This window comes from Triturus cristatus, chromosome 8, assembly GCF_964204655.1.
Source record: "Triturus cristatus chromosome 8, aTriCri1.1, whole genome shotgun sequence".
NCBI classification, from domain to species: domain Eukaryota; kingdom Metazoa; phylum Chordata; class Amphibia; order Caudata; family Salamandridae; genus Triturus; species Triturus cristatus.
Genome location: NC_140591.1, coordinates 253259549 through 253274375, shown reverse-complemented (window position 1 = coordinate 253274375; position 14827 = coordinate 253259549). Strand labels below are relative to the sequence as shown.

The following is a 14827-nucleotide window of genomic DNA, read 5'->3' as shown; positions in this document are numbered from 1 at the left end:
TGACAGGTGAAAACCTTGACAATCTCAGGCGAGGAAGGGGTCCAATAACCAATGTGTCCCTTCCTCTAGCAACGAAGTCCACAAAGTCTAAGGTAGACTGATTGTATTTGGATTACTACATTCTTCTGCAACAACTAACTACAGCCTTCACTTGTACATCAGGCAAAGCTCTAACACCAATCAACCATCTGCTAAAGTGAATACTGGTATCTCTCAAATTACTGGAAGCACTTACAGGCCACAGGTTTGCTAGATAAAAAGGATTGCCCTGCATCGATTCTCATTTCTGCCACATAGTTAGGAAGTTGTAGGCAACAAAGCTATATTTGCTCAAAGATAAGCAATAGGATTTTAAATGCTACTGTAATAGTAAGAGCAGGAGACTAATCCTGAGGCCTCTTATGTAAAATGTCTGTGACCATATCATGCGCATCCAACTCCCGAGAAGCAGGTGACTCAAGGCAAAACTTGCAGAAGCACTTTTCAACAAAGCCATAGAGGAGCTAAAATCACCAGCAGAAATAACTGAAATAGCCTCTTTGACTGGTAATGTGCCTACACTACCAGCAGCTTCTAAGTCCTGCAATATAATTTATCAGTTAATCGAAGCAGCTTACTTGTCTTAACTCCCTCTTTTTTGCATAAAGGAATTTTCATAGTGAACAGACTATTTGCCAATATCACATTGGCCTCTGGATTTTAAGAGTCGCTGTTACTAGTAAAGCCAAAACCAGTTTCTGGATCAACCTTGGTGTGAAAGTAGTAGTCATGGACATTGACACTGAAGGAACATATAGATATGTTGGAGAATCAGCGAGTCCATAAAATGCAACTCCAATAGATCCTCTGGTGTAGCTGATTCGTCGCCAGGTGCTGCTGAATCAATATCCAGTACTACTGATTCAACACCCAGTTCTATTGACTCAACTCCAAGTGACACTGACTCGACTCCCAGTGACACTGACCAAAACACACAGTGGCACCGACTCAACACCCATTGACACTGACTCAACATCCAGTCCCTGACCCAAGTATGACACTGAGAACTCAGACAAATGCTCCAAGAGCCTATAAACAGACAGCCTATGCAGTCAACATGGGGTATCACAGATGAAAACTTAATCTTCATTTGTGAGAGCATGGAAATTCATCCTTCCTCTGAACTCCGATGAGGGTTTGAGGGGAATTTTATGCGTTAAGATGTGTCCCTGGACTACTTTGTCTCGCTTGGGCCTTCCATGCAAACAAAGTCTGCAGCAGTTGAGAAAAATGGAGCTTCAGGAGGGACTTGAGGTCTGTTACTGAACAAGTGGAAATGGAGCAGATTAAAATCTCACGGGGGACCCGCCAAGGCTGTCCGTGCTCACCTCTGCTCTTTGCTCTCTATATAGATCCTTTTATAAAGGTCATAGAAAATAGTCAATCTATTCGAGCGATGAGCAGATTTGGGCTAGACACTAAAATCATGGCTTACGCTGACGACCTGGCGGCAGTTACCCCTGATCCTGAGAGCGCCATCTATGCCCTAGAACTGGAGGCCAAAAAATTTGGGAAAATATCAGGATACACACTTAACCAAGGTAAAACCCAGATCATTAATAAGAAACAAACTGACTGGGTAGATGCCCGGGTGGTACAGTCTGCGAAATACCGGGGGGTCACTCTAACTGCGGATACCGACCTAATAGTAGAGAGAAATCTGACCCTACTAGCTACGGAAACCAAACGGACACTTGAACGGCTAAACAACTTGCATCTTACCATTGTAGGGAGATGCAATGTCATTAAAATGACTTATTTTCCTAAATTGTTGTATTTCTTTAGAGCCATCCCCTTGGAGATGAGCAAGGCAATGCTACAGAAATTCGATCATATTTTTTCCCAATTTATCTGGGCATATTCTCAGCCAAGGTGAGCTTTTAAACTGCTTTCTCTTCCCCCAGAGACAGGCGGCTGGGCGCTACCTAATCTGAGATTTAATTACTGGGCTGTGACTATGCAAATATAGCACAGAGCTGCTACAAGAACATTTACACGCCCCAAATACAGGCCTACCATCACCCTATCAATTGCTTCTGGGGGAAGAGACCCGTGGATGCCTATGGAGGCAGCTCTCCTTTGGCTACTACAAACGGGGAAGATTTAAGACCTTAATGAGCGCCTACAAAATCTTCTCCTTTAGACGGAAAACTTTTGGGCTGGGCAGCTTAAATGATTACACCCCTCTTAATAACAACCCCAATTTACCATCAATATTTGGTGCGTCCTATATACCTGAATGGCATCGAGCAGGTATATTGATAATGGGAGACTTGATAACCACTGATGGTAAATATATGGCTATAAGAGACTTTTTGACCCCTAAGACCGGGGGGACAGACGGCTTCTCTAGAATAAACTAGTTAGTTTGATGCCTGACGATATGCTTGTCACTGCCAACAAGTGGCAAAGGAAATTAAATATCTCTTTTAACACATTTAACCAGGCTGTGCAATCTGTCAGGAGTGATCTGCTATCAGCTAAACTACAGGCACAATTTGTTTAAACTGCCTTCTTCCTATATATTGCACCAGGCAGAGTGGCAAAATGGGGAACGGGGGCAGGAACACTCTGTCCCAGGTGCGCAGAGTTCAGCGCAGACTCGATTCATATGTTCGCTGCTTGTCCCCAACTCACACCTCTATTGGATCAGATACAAGACTTTCTTAGTAAAGTCCTATCGCAGGAGTTCCACCTAACCCCCCCCCCCCCGACTGTCTTATTAGGCACGCAAAACAAGTTCAGCAGAAAGAACGGAGGCGCACTTATCTTTATGGCTATGACTATTTTGCATCTCTGTATAACTTCATCATGGAAGGACCCCAACCCTCCATTATTCTCACACTGGCAAGCTCGATTGATCGCTACTTGCAATTTGGAAAAGGCTATATTCTCCAGAATGGGCAACAGGAGAAAAAAAGGGTCTTGCTATTTGGAAACCCTTATCCGCTTGGATTAGATAGATGGACTCAACAGGGGCTTTAGCAATATTAGTAAAAGATCTTGCTCTTTTTGTTAGGTAGGATAGGTCTATCCCTTGAAATTAGAAATATAGGTGACACCCATATCTAGGAAAGCCTTGGCTGGGGGGACTTTAGGCAACCAACAATAATGTCTGATCTTATTTGATCTTAGATGAGGCATCCTCGTTTCCTTACTGTTGACGCCATGAACAAGCATTAATGTTATAATTTATAATGCACTGCTATGTTTACTTTTATCCGTTATTCTTACTTTCCTTTATTTTCTTTCTCTGTCTTTCTCCCTTTATCCACTGTTTTATCGATTCTCAAAACAGTAAACTTTGAATATCTGTAATAGGTCACCCAATGCCTATTCTGATGTTTTAAGTGTCGGGGTGGGGGGCTGAGGGAGGGCAGGGGGAGGTACGTTTTCAAAATGGTTTCTTATCTTTGTATTTGTCTTTTGTACATTCAATTAAAAAAAAAATTTTTTTAAAATGATAGAATGGTTCATCATTAGATTAGGTGGTAAGAGCAGAATAGTGATAATTCACTCAGTAGTGGGAATTTGGGATAAGAGACTTCAAGGAGGAGTGGGAGTTATGGTGTATTGGGGGACCTCAAAATGTAGAAGAGATAGAGACACAGAGACACAAACCAGAAGCAAAAGAGACATTAGTGCTGAAAGGAGTAGGCAAATATATATGCATGAAACATTAGTAAGAACATTTGACAAAACACAATAAAAGTGTTGGCTCTGACGAAGTGGGAGAAGATGGTAAGATTGTCTGTATGTGCCAGATGAACAAGTTACTTACCTTCGGTAACGCTTTTTATGGTGGATACAGTATCTGCCTGTGGATTCCACACCTTGTGACTATCCCCTGCGCCAGCATTCTACGGAATTTTTTCCTCCATAATACCACGGCTCCGCTCGCGACTCTGAATGACGTCACCAGAGCCATAAGAGAGCCACGTCGGCGTGATGACGTCAGTTCCACCCATTTTTTCTGTGCCTCCGAGGCAACAGGTGGACCGACAACAGATTCAAAGTATACATAGTATACAACATTCGAACAAATATACATAGTACATATACAAAAGGAAAGCTAAAGAACATAAGCATTTCCTATAAGTGTACCAGATAGAAAGAAGATACAATGTAAAACAACATGCCAAACAAAGCATCCTTTAAGGTATACAAAGGTGGACAACGGGGAGGCGGGTGGGTCAGTGAGGAATCCACAGGCAGATACTGTATGCACCAGAAAAAGCGTTACCGAAGGTAAGTAACTTGTTCTTCTGATGGATACATCTGCCAGTGGATTCCTCACCTTGTGAATAGATTCCCACAGCAGTCCCACTCCTGGAGGAGGGTGCCCACCTTCCTATACCAAAAAGTCCTGCAAGAAAGAGCGCGCAAAATGGCCCTCCCTCCTCGTCTCAGAGTCTAAGCAATAATGCTTTGCGAAAGTATGGAGGGAAGCGCAAGTCGCGGCCTTACAAATGTCTGCAACTGGAACACCCTAATACCCTCGGGAGGAATCTTACCAGCAAGGGCGTAGCAGATCTTGATGGCTAGGATGATCCATCTGGACAGAGTGCTTTTGTGCACAGCTTTGCCTTTAGATTGTCCAATATAGCCCACAAAGAGCTGATCATCCAAACAAAAGTCCTTCGTCCTGTCCAAATAAAAGCTCACAGCTCTTTTAGGGTCCAATCGGTGCAGTCTTTCCTCCTCCTTGGAAGGATGGGGAGGTGGATAAAACACAGGGAGAGTAACAGACTGTCCCAGATGAAAGGGAGTAACTACCTTAGGTAGGAAAGCAGCCCTGGTTCTAAGAACCATCCTTTCAGCATGTAAGGATAAAAACGGGGGTTTTGAAATAAGAGCTTGAATCCCACTCACCCTCCTTGCCGAGGTTATGGCTACAAGAAAGATCGTTTTAAAGGACAACAGTCTCAAAGGACAGATATGAAGGGGCTCAAAAGGAGAGCCCATCAAAAAATTAATACAAGTTTAAGGTCCCACTGTGGCATCACAAAGGGAGTAGGTGGAAACATGTTAGTAAGACCTTTGATAAATCTTAATACAATAGGAGATTTAAATAATGATGGCTGATCTGGAAGACACAGAAAAGCCGATAAGGCTGATAAATAGCCCTTGACCGTGGCCACAGCACAGCCCAGCTGAGCCAAGGAAAGAGCAAACTGAAGCACATTGGAAAGATGGGCTTTTAAAGGGTCAATGGATCTTTCTCCACACCATTTTACAAACTTAGTCCACCTGTAGGAGTATATGGACTTGGTGGAGTGTCGCCTGGCTGATAAAATAACATCCACCACATCAGGCGGAAGAGAGAAGGAACTCAGGTTGCCTGGTTCAATCTCCAGGCATGAAGGTGGAGACTCTGGAGGTGGGGTGTAGAATCTGCCCCTCCGACTGCGAGAGGAGGTCTGCCCTGAGAGGGAGACGGAGCGGAGGGTGCGATGAAAGGTGAAGTAGATCTGTGTACCACACCCTTCTTGGCCAATCAGGGGCGACAAATATACCTTGGGCCCGGTTTTGGCGAATCTTCCTCAGAACCCGAGGAATCAAGGGTATGGGAGGAAATGCGTAAAGGAGATGTGAGCTCCAACTCAACTGAAATGCGTCCCCCAACACCCCCTGCAACAGAAACTGGAGACTGCAGAATGACAGGCAATGCGCGTTCTCGCGAGTGGCAAACGGGTCTATTAGAGGAGTCCCCCATGTCTGGAAGACGCGACGAACCACCTCCGGATTAAGCCTCCACTCGTGGTCGGCGGAGAACTGTCGACTAAGACTGTCCACACGTACGTTCAGCACCCCGGCCAGATGATTCACCATCAAGCAAATCCGATGATCCTGAGCCCAGGACCAAAGCCATAACGCCTCTCTGCAGAGACAGTACGACCCTACTCCTCCCTGCTTGTTGACATACCACATCGCGGTAGTGTTGTCCGTGAGGACTTGAACCGACTGACCGCGAAGGGAAGGGAGAAAGGCCTTGAGCGCCAAACGTATCGCCTGCTATTCCAGAAGATTGATATGAGACAATCTTTCCTCTGGAGACCAAAGACCCTTGATCTCCAGATCCCCCAGATGAGCACCCCACCCTAGGGTGGAGGCATCCGTTATCACAGTGGCCACCAATGGAGGAAGATGAAAGGGCTTCCCTTAAGACAGATTACCCTCCACGCTCCACCAAGACAGATCCGCTGCAGCTTCTCCGGAGATCCTGATCGACTCCCTGACATCTCCGTTGTGCTGATACCACTGCCTGCGGAGGCACCACTGGAGTGCCCTCATGTGCCAGCGTGCATGGTTGACCAACAGAATGCAGGAGGCGAACAGACCGAGCAGGCGAAGGACCTTCATAACTGGAACAACCGCTCCATTGTGGAATAAAGGAATCATCTCCTGAATGTCGAGAATTCTTTGGGGAGGAGGAAATGCTCGACACACAGTAGTGTCCAGTATCGCCCCTATGAACAGGTTGCGTTAAGAGAGCACCAGGTGAGATTTGGGCCCACTGATCGAAAAACCCAAGTCGAATAACAGTTGAGATGTTGCATGCAGATGATGTTGCACCATCTCTGGGGACTCTGCTTTCAGAAGCCAGTCGTCCAGGTAGGGAAAGACCGGAATGCCCGACCTCCTGAGATGAGCAGCCACCACTGCCATCACCTTTGTGAAGACTCGAGGTGCAGTAGTAAGACCAAACGGGAGGACCGCAAACTGGTAGTGTTGCGACCCAACCGTAAAACGGAGATACTTCCTGTGCGACTTCAGGATTGGGATGTGGAAATACGCATCCTGCAAGTCGATCGACACCATCCAGTCTCCTTGCTACAACGCCTGAAGAACCTGTGCAAGGGTCAGCATCTTGAAGTTTTCCTGTTTCAGGTAAAAATTCAAGACTCTGAGGTCCAGGATAGGACGCAATCTGCCGTCCTTTTGGGAATCAGGAAATACAGGCAGTGGCATTCCTGACCCCTTTCCTGGTCGGGAACCACCTCTATCACACCTTTTTGAAGCAATGCAAGAACCTCGTTCTGCAGAAGAAGCAGGTGGTCCTCTGAGCAAAACCCTTGGCAAGGAGGGTAAGGGGGAGGAAACTCCCGAAAGGGAAGGGCGTACCCATTCTCTACGAGGTTTCAAACCCAAAGGTCCATCGTGACCGATTTCCAACCTCGCAGAAAGTGGGACACCCGACCCCCCACAGGTCTCACATGATCTAGGATGGGGGATCTAGGGCTGCTTCCCTGAAGCTTCATTGGGAGCAGAGGAGGCAGAAGATGAGGATGGATTGCGGCCAGAACCTCTCCAGCCCCTTTGTCTTCCTCTATATGACCTATAGAGAGGATTCTGCTGCTGCTGTTGCTGCTGTTGCTGCTGTTGTTGAGGCTGACGGAAGGAACGAAATGAAGACCTCCCAAATCCTCTATACTTTCTGAAGCCAAATCCCTTAGCCGGCGTCTGCAAACCCAAAGACTTCGCAGTAACCTTGCTATCTTTAAATCTCTGTAAGGCAGAATCGGCTTTTTCCCCAAACAGCTTTTCCCCATCAAAAGGCAAGTCAACTAACGTGGCCTGAACATCAGCAGAGAAGCCGGAAGATCGAAGCCAAGCTTGCCTCCTAGTGGCTATCGAAGACCCCATAATTCTAGCCACAGAATCAGCCGTGTCTAGGCCCGACTGAATAACCCGCCTGGCGGCAGCTTGAGTGTCCATAACAACCTACATAGAAGAGGCCTTCTCCTCTTCAGGCAGTTTAGGGGCTAACAGCTTCACCGAGTCCATCAGAGCATGAACGTAGCGCCCCAATAAACAAGTGGCATTAGTCGACTTAAGCGCCATGCTTCCAGATGAAAAGACCTTTTTGGCCGTTTGCTCGATCTTTTTAGAATCCCTATCAGCTGGTGCTTGAGGGAAGGCGCCTGGAGAATGCTTCGAGCAGGAAGCTTGCACTACAAGGCTCTCTGGAGAAGGGTGAGAAGAAAGGAAGCTCGGGTCCCCCGGAGCCACTCTATACCTCCTTGCCACTTGTCTGGAGACTACAGGCGAAGAAAGTGGATTGCGCCACACATCCATAACAGGCTCTAAAATAGCCTCATTAAAGGGAAACAAGGGCTCAACAATTGAAGATGGTGAATGAAGGACTTCAGTTAAAAGGTTTGGCTTACACTCTGCAGACGGCAACTGTAAGTCCAACAACTCTGCAGCCTTTCTGATAACTGAATGATAAGGAGCCAACTCTTGTGGAGGAGAAGATCTAGCAGAAGAATGCTCCCATTCTGGAGTAGTATCATGTCCACTGAATGCCTTCAAACTCATCAGTTGAATCACCAACCTCACCTTCCTCCACTTCCTCCCTATATCTTTCCTCCTCCATAATCCTCTGGGCCTCTCTCCGAGAACGAATCAGAGGACGCGGAGTCGGCAGCACCGAACGCGGAGTCGGCGGCTCCGAACGCGGATTCGGCGGCACCGAACGTGGAGTCGGCAGCACCGGACACGGTGCAGATGGAGTCGGTATCGGCGTTGAGGGAGGCTCAGAAGAAGGCAAACGATCCAGTCGAGGCCGGGAGGATGGATCTCCAGACGGCGCCGGGAACTGCCATGAAGGAGTCATCGGCAAGAAAGGCAAAAAAGGTGCTTGAGCATAATGCTGCGGCACTCCCAAAGTATACGCCATTGGACCCACGGGACCAGAAGGTGCGCCGGATGGGAACGCAGCCCTTTGGAAAACCCCATACATAGCATTGAGGAAATGTGTTGGATCCGCACCCGGAGTCGGGAATTGCGGGAATGGGTTTGACCCTGGATCCGGTCGAGGAGCAGCAGGAGCCGAAGTATTCTCCACTGGAGTCGCAGGTTCAGCAAGCACTGGAGTAGATTCTTCCACCTGATCCAGCTCGGTATCGGAAGCGGGAAACTCCACTGGCGCCGGTGACTGCGCCGGAGTCAACCTTGGCGAAGGCGTCTTCTCTGGAGACATACGAGGAGAAGGGGAAGGAGAAGGAGAAATAACTTCCTTGCTTTGACGCCGAGGTGACGGCAACCTCGAAGCCTTACTCTTCGACGATCGGCGCTGAGAGCTATGCTTCCTCTTCTTTCTGTGTTGCTTCGACTTCGAAGAGTGTGAAGTCGACTACTCCGGTCTCGACTTCTCCTTCTTCCTACCTCTCCTTTCTTTTTTTGCCTTGGCCATGAAGAGTTTCGCTTCCCTCTCCTTCAGGGCCTTGGGGTTCATCTTTCTGCAGCAGGAGCAGTCATCCACATCATGGTCTGAAGAAAGGCACCACAAACAATCTTCGTGGGGGTCAGTAATGAACATGTGGCCCCCCACATTCCCTACAAGGTTTAAAACCTGACTTTCTCGTCGAAGACATGGTAAATCCAGAAACAGTAACCCACTGCAAGACAACAAAGTAGCAGGAGAGGGCTGGAAAACCATTACACGTCGACGGCGCGGAAAAAAGGGAACGGACGTCATCACGCCGACGTGGCTCTCTTATGGCTCCGGTGACATCATACGGATTCGCGAGCGGAGCCATGGTATTATGACGTCCACGTCGGCGTGGAGAGCTGGGGGGAAAAATTCCATAGAATGCTGGCGCAGGGGATATTCACAAGGTGAGGAATCCACTGGCAGATGTATCCATCAGAAATAGGAATCATGGACTAAGATAGATCTCTAACCTAAGACAGAACATGCTTTAAATCATCACCTGGAATGAAAGCTCATGAAGCAAAGATGGAAACTCATAACTGAGATGAGATTCTCCAATCATGGTGAAGCATCATGGAGACAATGGGTAAGTCTGGGTAGCTATAAGGGTGATCTTAGTAGTCTCCATGACTGAAGAGGTGGCTCCTAGGTGGAAGTAAGTTACAAGTCCCTATTGCAGGAGGAGTGCAATTTCTCCTTCCATGCATGTTATGGCTGGTAAGAGGCTTCCGAGGTGTTGCTTTGTACAATCTATACTAGGTAACTGTCAATGCTCCCCAATTGTTGAACCGCCAGAATGAAGGTGCACCTTATGGGTTGGAAAACATCAGATTAAGCCCATTGGAGGTGGCCATAGGGTTGAAAGAACTGAGACAGTGCAGTAGAGCAAGTAAAACCTTTCTCCCATTGGTATTAGAGACTTGTGAGAATGCTCGTCTTAAAGTCTAGACAAAGTGGTTTCCAGATAATAGCCAAGGGTCTCGACTTAAGAACCCTATTTAATAACCATGTTGGGATCTCTCCAATTTTCCCCAGCTGACCTAAAAGTACAACAGCTACCATATCCACATTCAAGATAATATTTTTCCATTGTTCTAGAAAAAGTTATGTGCTTAAATCTAAATATGAGAGCTAATGTCTGCGACATAGACTAGACAACATTGTAATGATGGGTGAGAATGTACAGTCCAAATACACTTTATTCGGCGGAGAGCCAAAAAAGACAAATAGAATACAAACAGAATAAAGGTATTGATAAAATTCATCATTATAACAGCAACTACCAAATAAAAAAACAAGATCCCAAATACACAAATTGTCAAGGGCATCAAAGGGAGAGAAAACATGAATTCATCACATAGCTCAGCATATAAGTAATTCAATGAATTCCATGTTAGGCACAAAATAAGGCATAAAGATTGCTTTACAAGCCAGATTTCATAAACCAAAGAACACATTGAATGTAATAACAATGGAAAAACAGCCATTTACAGAAGGCAGGGATTGCAAATAAAACATAGCTGTCTAGTAGTCAGAGATATTATTCTCCTTAAAAAGCAGGATCGAGAACTTTTTCCTAAAAAGGCAGTAAAATTTGCAAAACAACACTAAGTGCAAAGTTGATTGCACAGATAGATTGTCACATGGAAACAAGGTGAGAGCCGTTGGATACTTAACAGAATGTATCATTTCTACTTACCAAAATGCTGCATGAATTGGGTAGGGAAATTGATACTGGAAAAGCTGTTTGTCCTCTATGATGGGATGCACCGATCACTTCTGAATTAAAAAACTGCTTCAAATATGACCGTAGGACTCTGAGATCAAAATGATTATCAACACGTCCTCCGTAAATGGCGTTTTCCAAAAGGCCATGCACCAATTCCCATTTATAGTCTTTCGCACCTGCAAATTGTTAAGTGTTGGGAAGATTTAGATGACCATTTCAATTTGATAGGTTGAAGTATTCTGAATATGTTTACCTAAACAATCTACAAGGCTGAAACCTGTCTAGAGTTGCTTGTGTTCCTGTTTAGAGGGGATCTGGTCTGATAGTTTGGTCAGAATCGTCCCATTTGTGGACAATACTTATGAAAAAATCCTAGCAGGTCTCTGCCTTTCACAACAAAGGCAAGCTACAAATAATGGAGGAATTCAGCCCAGAGTTATTACCACTGATGAAGTCAAGGAATCCATTCACCATCTCGTTTGCTGGCTTATTACTTAAAAGTGTCATTCTAGATGAAAATGCTTTCACTTGTTATCTAAATTTTCTCTATCAATGAGTCTGTTTCAGTACCCTTTGAATACATGTGAAGCATATACTATACTGTTTTGCACAAGTATGCACACCCCCCACACAAAAGTACACTTTACATCCCGTACCACACAGACAGACACACACACACTCAGGCCTCTTTAAATGTATTAAAATGCTTTTTTGGATTGGAGTTTAACAAAAACAAACATTTTTAAAACTGCAAAATATTAATGGCATGGCAATCAAAAAGTAAAGTGCATTTAACTATAAAACATAGCTGCCAAGGTTTCAGATCGTTATGTGTGACATTTTCATGAATTCTGTGTAATTATGAGTGACATTCAATGCCTATGAGTGACACTTTCTCGTGAGCAAAAATCAAGCACTGAAGATGAGGGAAACATATAAATTTTAGAAATTACACCTATTTGAGCAACCAGAAACTCTAAGATCTTAAACCGCTGCACTAGTGATGTTGGGAAATTCCATCCGTAACTGGCTCTGTGTGAGACTGCGATTGCACAGAAGCAGCGCACCTACCTGCCCCCACCCACTCCTCCAGTGGTCTAAGGATAGAATATAAAAAAATCGGCAGTGGTCGCAAAATACAGACAATTACAGCTTGCATGATAGCGGCTATAGTTAGTGGAGCTCTATAATGCTCTGCAGACCAATGGTTTGTCAAATTTGCGGGATTTCCTAAATGGACTCAAAAGGGCCAAGATGCATTTTAGCTTGCAGCACAACGCTATAAAAAGTTTGCAAATAAAATAAATACAGTCAACAAAAGTGTATCATAATCTTTTTGGCAAATATTTGTTTCAAAGAAAACATTAATACAAGAAGTTCAGGCAAAAAGCAAACAGCAACTGGTGACGCTGTGGTTTGTATTTACGCGGCTTATCTTCAAAACCCTTTCCCAGTGACAGTCCCTTAGAGAGAACACTCACTTATCTCCCTACCTTCAACCTATTTATGAGTCCTTCCTAGCACTATTTTATCTGAAGATTCTTAAATTTCATTTATCTATTCATCCATCCTCCCTCTGGTTCATCTATTAATCTACCCTGCTATTACAACATACGCATACATACATCCACCCTCCGGCTTTCATCCACCCTGACAACCATGTTCATTTAATTGTTCATGGTCACATTCATCAATTTATTTATACATTCACTCCCAATCATTCATCCATCCTTATACTCTTTCATCCATCAGCTATCCATTATCACTTTGATACTGAATCATCTATTTATTTCAGCCACCCTCACAAATCCATCTATCCTCAGTGCTCATCAACCCATTAACAAACACTCATTAATGCACACATTTTCACTTAGAAACCTACAACATTTTCATCCAAGAAAAACATTTTAACTCAAAACAAATATGATCACTAAAAATTGACTTTTCTAATGATTGTTTAAGGTTCCACATATGAAACAGACAGACTTGGTCAATATTTGTTTAATAAGCAGCTCGTTAAGTATGAACTTTTGGAATCTCACCATATACATTTAATTAATGCAACAATACGCTCAAGATACTTCAGTACAAAGAGCCATAAAATGCGTCAACCATTATTATTGGAGAGCTTACCTTCAAAAAGTCGGTCAATAATGTCATATCCCGCACGAAGATCAGAAAAGGAAAATTCGTAAAATTTGGTCCAAGCCTAAAATAAATCATGCACAGAAAAGAGTATGCATCAGTCCAAATACCTTGTAAGCTGAAAATAACGACAACACATGCATATGATTCCACTATGAATGTCCATTTACAAAAGGTATACTAACATGCGACTGCTGCAATGCTCAAATGCATTGGTTGTGAAGGAGGAATTGCTAGGGGAAAGTACCTTTTTAGCACACATAACTGATGTAATGTGGACAACAAATACTTAGAGTTTTTAAAGATATCTATGAGGTTTTTAAATAAAGCAAGCTTCCATATTACCATGACGAGCGCCTCCAACCCCACCACTCTTTGTATAAGGTGACAGACTAACAGTCACTATGTTCATATTGGAGAATCACAAATAAACAGAACCGAGGATTACAAAACCGAAACAGTCCACTTCGCACATCAGAACCTAGTTCCAAGCATTCCATAGGTGTCTCCCAGAGATAAATTAAGCAACACCCACTGCCACTGTTTACACACACGCAATGTTAACCATGCACACCCATTATCCCTCATCAATATTACAATGGAGTCCCAAAACATCCTGCGTAAAACTCAAGAGCCTCAGCCATTACAGCACATCATCCCCTTAAAGTGCAAAGATGCCTACAACACCAACAGTTACCAAGCAACCACAAACACATTGTAGAAGTCATGCTAGTGAGTTAACTTCTCCATGGTCATCAACTGGGAGAACCTATCGTAGAATTCATCCAAGGAAGGTATTTGTACTGTACCTTATCCAGTAAATAAAACTCTTTTAAAAGTTGACATCAAATACACTGCCAGTATAACCAGGGTAGTATGTGACAAATGCCTAACTGGGCAAGGCACGCCTCTCCCTGCAACCACCAAACATTTAGGGATCTGAAAACTCACAGTCTGACCCACCATATGCAATAGCTCAGACTAGTATTGAGTGAGAAGTTTGCAGTCGCTGAGTATGTGTCTTTCTGCGGCCAAACCTCCTTAAGCAGTTATCCAATTTATCGCCATCCATGGCTTTGATTTGTACTGGCAATAATATCATATGTAGAAATCTTCAATACTGAGACCAGTTAATGAGTGCCACTGATGCTATGAAATGCCCCAGGTCGCTTCTATGCAGTGACTCCTACTAATATCAATTTGCCACTCATTTACCATTGTTGCCTGGCAAACCGATTCTGACTGCTATCTTTGGCTATTTCAAAAGCCCATATATCCCTCACCACAAATGAGTTTCTGCAGGAGATCTTGTCAAAATGACTAAACAGTTTAAGAGGTCAAGCAGTGACCTTTTTTGCCAGTCACTGGTTTTGCCACACACTACCTAATGAACGAGTTACTTACCTTCGGTAACGATGTATCTGAAAGAGACACAGTCTAGACGCAGATTCCTTAACTTAGAATATTCCCCAGGCGTCAGACTGGATCCGGAATTTTTTTTTCCCCCAGCAGTACCTCTGCATACCGGGAGGCGGCGTCGCCTGGCTCCGTCCTGACGTCGTCCACGGAAGTGACGTCAATGGAGCCATATAAGACCCTCCCGGCATGCTGACGTCAGTTTTCTACAGTGAAACTTTTCTGCACCGCAACGAAGGGCCATGACAAAAACTGCGAGAGCATAGGAACAGTGTGTT

At 44.7% G+C, this 14827-nt stretch overlaps 1 protein-coding gene across 1 annotated transcript in view; it reads right to left on the bottom strand.

The window, feature by feature from the left end:
- The window catches only part of DYNC2H1 (dynein cytoplasmic 2 heavy chain 1), a 1714832-nt gene that overhangs the window by 336765 nt on the left and 1363240 nt on the right, over positions 1-14827 (bottom strand). Inside the window, exons 81-82 of the mRNA XM_085621461.1 lie at positions 13122-13197; positions 10959-11164 (exon numbers count right to left, since the gene is read on the bottom strand). Coding sequence (XP_085477587.1) covers positions 10959-11164; positions 13122-13197 — 282 coding nt within the window. The remainder of the gene's footprint in view (positions 1-10958; positions 11165-13121; positions 13198-14827) is intronic.